The sequence below is a fragment of the Rhagoletis zephyria genome, unplaced genomic scaffold, assembly GCF_001687245.7.
Source record: "Rhagoletis zephyria isolate East Lansing unplaced genomic scaffold, Rhagoletis_zephyria_1.1 Rzeph_scaffold_15490, whole genome shotgun sequence".
Lineage (NCBI taxonomy): Eukaryota > Metazoa > Arthropoda > Insecta > Diptera > Tephritidae > Rhagoletis > Rhagoletis zephyria.
In genome coordinates this window covers 8,657-12,529 of record NW_016172557.1, presented here as the reverse complement: position 1 = coordinate 12,529, position 3,873 = coordinate 8,657, and the positions used below count along the sequence as shown (strand labels likewise).

General features: G+C 35.2%; 1 protein-coding gene across 1 annotated transcript; it reads left to right on the top strand.

Moving 5' to 3' along the window:
• The first annotated feature begins 573 nt into the window (after positions 1 to 573).
• Positions 574 to 3,355, top strand: LOC108379049 (uncharacterized). Its single transcript, XM_017635367.1, has 2 exons — positions 574 to 998; positions 1,387 to 3,355. Exon 2 carries the CDS (start codon positions 1,779 to 1,781, stop codon positions 3,189 to 3,191), a length of 1,413 nt encoding a protein of 470 aa, XP_017490856.1. The 5' UTR covers positions 574 to 998; positions 1,387 to 1,778; the 3' UTR covers positions 3,192 to 3,355.
• Positions 3,356 to 3,873: the final 518 nt, after the last annotated feature.

Here is a 3,873-nt window from a genome sequence, read left to right as displayed (position 1 = left end):
CAAGCGTATATACATATCTGTATATATGTACATACATGCATACTTTAATTGTAAGCGTCAATTTGTGAATTCTCAGCACATATAATCGAAGGTAAAAAACCTCAAAGGCAATTTTAAGGTAATTATTTTATTTCCTCACAAGTTCATAGTACTGTAAATATTCACGGGCGGTGACTAAATGTCACTGTTTTCACAAATTTTATTTATTTTTCGTTCGTTTTGCCCTTTTCACATACACCTGTCAAGTTGAATGCGGGTATTTATTTACATTCAAAAGGCAATCGCTCTATATACGTTCGCATGCAAGTGAGTGAATGTACATAAATAATGTACATATATATATATGGAACACCGATACATACGCACATCTGAGGTGTTCGATTTACACAAGTGTTTTTTGTATTCGCAACGCTAATTAACCTGTTAATTTAACTGCTAAGTGTAAAACGTATGTAGGTATTTATGAATCATTGGCTTACAAAAGCAAATATGTAAATGTGTGCATGCACGATATGTGAAACTAAAATAAGTTGTGAAAAGAATTTACTTATCGTGGGGTGACAGGTAAAACTCATTAAGTACAGTTTTTGGAAAAACCCCGTTTTTCGCATAAATCACATTATTTTTCACTGCCCTTTTTGAAAAATGATTTAATATTTGCCCAACTTAGAGCAGGCGGCCTTTGCAAAAATTAAAATATCATTATCTAAAAATTTGTATAAAACTTGGCCAGGTAAAACTCATTACCGTATTTAATGAATTTTTCTTGCCATCGATATTGGCTTTTCATTGTAGTTGGTGACATTTGACAGACAATTTTTTCTTGCTAAAAAATTTAAAAGCTAAATCAATGAAAGCAATTTCAACCTTCAATGGAATAATTGGTGACCGCAATATTCTTATACTTCCGGAATAAGCTATAAAGGAAATATTTGCAAAATTAAACATTGACAAGGTTCATCCCTAATTAAGTAAAAATCGGAAAGAGCAATTAATAGGTAAGTAACTGCTCACAAAATAGAACTTGGTTTAATAACACAGCCCCACAAACAAAAAAAAAGTGTCGGGGGTGGGGGATCAGACCACCCCTACCCTATGTATTTTGACGCGCTGAACACGAATCCAGTGTCCGTTTTGGTCTAGCACGTCTGGATTTCTTTCTAACCTACAAAAACATGTCAAATATTCCTATACCCCTAAATATTTGACATGGTTTTTGAGGTTAGAAAAAAATCCAGACGTGCTGGATCAAAACGGACACCAGATGCGTGGTCAGCGCATCAAAGTACATAGGGAAAGGGTGGTCTGATCCCCCACCCCGACACTTTTTTTTTGTGGTGCTGTGTAATTAAAAAGATAATATTGAATGCATACAAATTTCAACAGAAAATGGATAAGACTGTTCAGCTTGTGCCATATGAATGCGAAAGTGATGAAACCTTCAGTCTATACTCTGACACGAGCTATTCACCATCAAGTAGCGGATCTGAATTTTCGGATTATGAGGTTAGTAGTGCCCATAACTTAACTAGGCGAAAAAAAGCAACAAACGCGCCTGGAAGGTAAATATTGTTAAGTCACGACGGTCCAAATGTCTACCCTATAAAAATAAATACAAACAATGTCTCGCTAAAGTACCAAGGGAAGTTAATTGCTCGAATTGCGCCTTTAAATGCAATAGCAACTTCTCAGATAAAGACAGATTAGATATTTGTAAATCGTACTGGGGGCTTGCTAATTATAATCGACAAAAGGACTTTATTCTCAAATATGTTACTATGAAAGAGCCGAAACGGCGAAAAGTATCTATTGATAGTAAGCGAGCCCGTTCCGTATCTAAGTCATATTATTTAGAAACCGATAAGGGCAGAAGACGTGTATGTGCAAAATTTTTCGAGAAGACATTGTGTATTTCCAACGGACCAATAAACACAGCCTTCAGAGGCCGTAATAGAAGTGGGTGTTATGATAACGGCGATAGAAGAGGTCACAAAGCTCCTGGTAATAAAACCAGCGAAAACGATATTGCCCTTGTAAAAAAACATATTGAGAGTTTTCCTGTAATGGAATCCCATTATTCAAGACAGTCTACCAAAAAATTATATCTAGATTCAAATTTAACTATTTCAAAAATGCATGACTTATATAAAAACGATTTTTGCACAGAAAATATGATTTGCTCTCCAGTTAACGAAAAAACATATAGACGGATATTTTGCGACAATTATAATTACTCATTTTTTAAACCCAAAAAGGATCTTTGTGCTTTGTGCTATAAGTATGAGAAGGCGACTACTATTGAAACAAAAAAGGAACTTGAAACCGAATATTGCTTGCATTTAATTAGAAAAGGCGAATGCAATGAAGCAAAACGCTTTGATAAACAAAGATGTAAGGAGGATCCTTCATTTCTTACTTGCACCTTTGATTTGCAAAGTGTTCTCCATATTCCCAGCTCAGATGTTTCATTATTTTATTACTCGCGAAAAATATGCGTGTATAATTTAACTATTTATGTTGGAGATGGGGAAGAAGCGCATTGCTTCACGTGGAACGAACTCCATGGCAAACGTGGAAGCAACGAAATAGGCTCAATCTTGTATAAGTTTCTTCTAAGTCTGCCTGCCACGGTAAAGGAAATATCTTTATTTTGCGATACTTGTGGCGGCCAAAATCGAAATCAGCAAGTAGCTGCAGTATTACTACACGTCTTACATGTTGCCAGTAATTTAGTAAAAATTGAACTTAAGTTTCTAGAATCAGGACATACATATATGGAGTGTGACTCTATGCATTCAGCAATAGAGGTCGCTAAACGGCATAAAACTGCATTTTGCATGAATGATTGGGCTGAAATTTTCAAATCTGCTAGAAGAAAGCGAACAAATAAGTATCAAGTACATATGCTTACGTATAACGATTTTTACAATTTACACGAATTGGCATTAGCAACAATAAAAAACCGTAACAAGGATAAAGAGGGCGTAAAAGTTTCTTGGCTGAAAATTAAATGCATAAAAGTGGAAAAGTCCAAACCTGACACCATATATTACAGATATGATCACACTAGTGACTACAAAGAAATAAATATCAGTGCAGGGAGAGGTCGACCTCGAACGCGTTCTGCTAATCTGAGCCCTGCGTATGAAGCGATGCTTCCGATATCTGCAGCAAAAAAGCAGATCTTATAAAACTTTGCAATGCCGGACAAATACCAGAGGAAATGGTGCCATGGTATAAGAACTTGCCATCAACAACATTTACCGGAAGGGAATCTTTGCCTTTATTCGAAAGAAGCGATAACGAATCAGATGAAAATTTAAATTGTGCACATGTATTTACATTAATAAAGGGAATTCTGAATGCTAAAGTTGTTTATTTTTTAATTTATTACAAAGCTATAACAAGTTTTTGGACAGGAAAAAGTCACTAAATACAGTTTTGTTAATAACGAAGATTATGGCTGAGTTCTTAAAAAAATAAGCTTGCAGCCGTATTGTCACCTCTCTAGATTTAACGCCATGAAAATTTGAAGATATTAGAGCGTCTGGTTGAATTTTGACGTTAAAAAGTGTTTAAAACCTTAATATCTCAAATTCTTTGTTAGTGTACTTAATGAGTTTTACCTGTCACCCCACGTTATGTTTTCTTATAATCACTTCTTAAAGAGTATACCGACTCGGGAATAGCTTAGATAACTGAGTTCTGTTGTTGGAAAATGTAAATGGCGCATCCATTTTATTACAATATTAGTTAGTAGGGCATACTAGCGCTGCAATCTTACTGGAGCTATTCTAGAATTTCTCCTCTTAGTGAAAACAGCCACGAATGGCCGTTACTAATTTCTAACTGTATCGATATCGCGTATATTCA

What these genes read in the sequence shown, in the direction of transcription:
- LOC108379049 (XM_017635367.1), top strand. Translation starts at nt 1,779, where the DNA reads ATGAAAGAGCCGAAACGGCGAAAAGTATCTATTGATAGTAAGCGAGCC.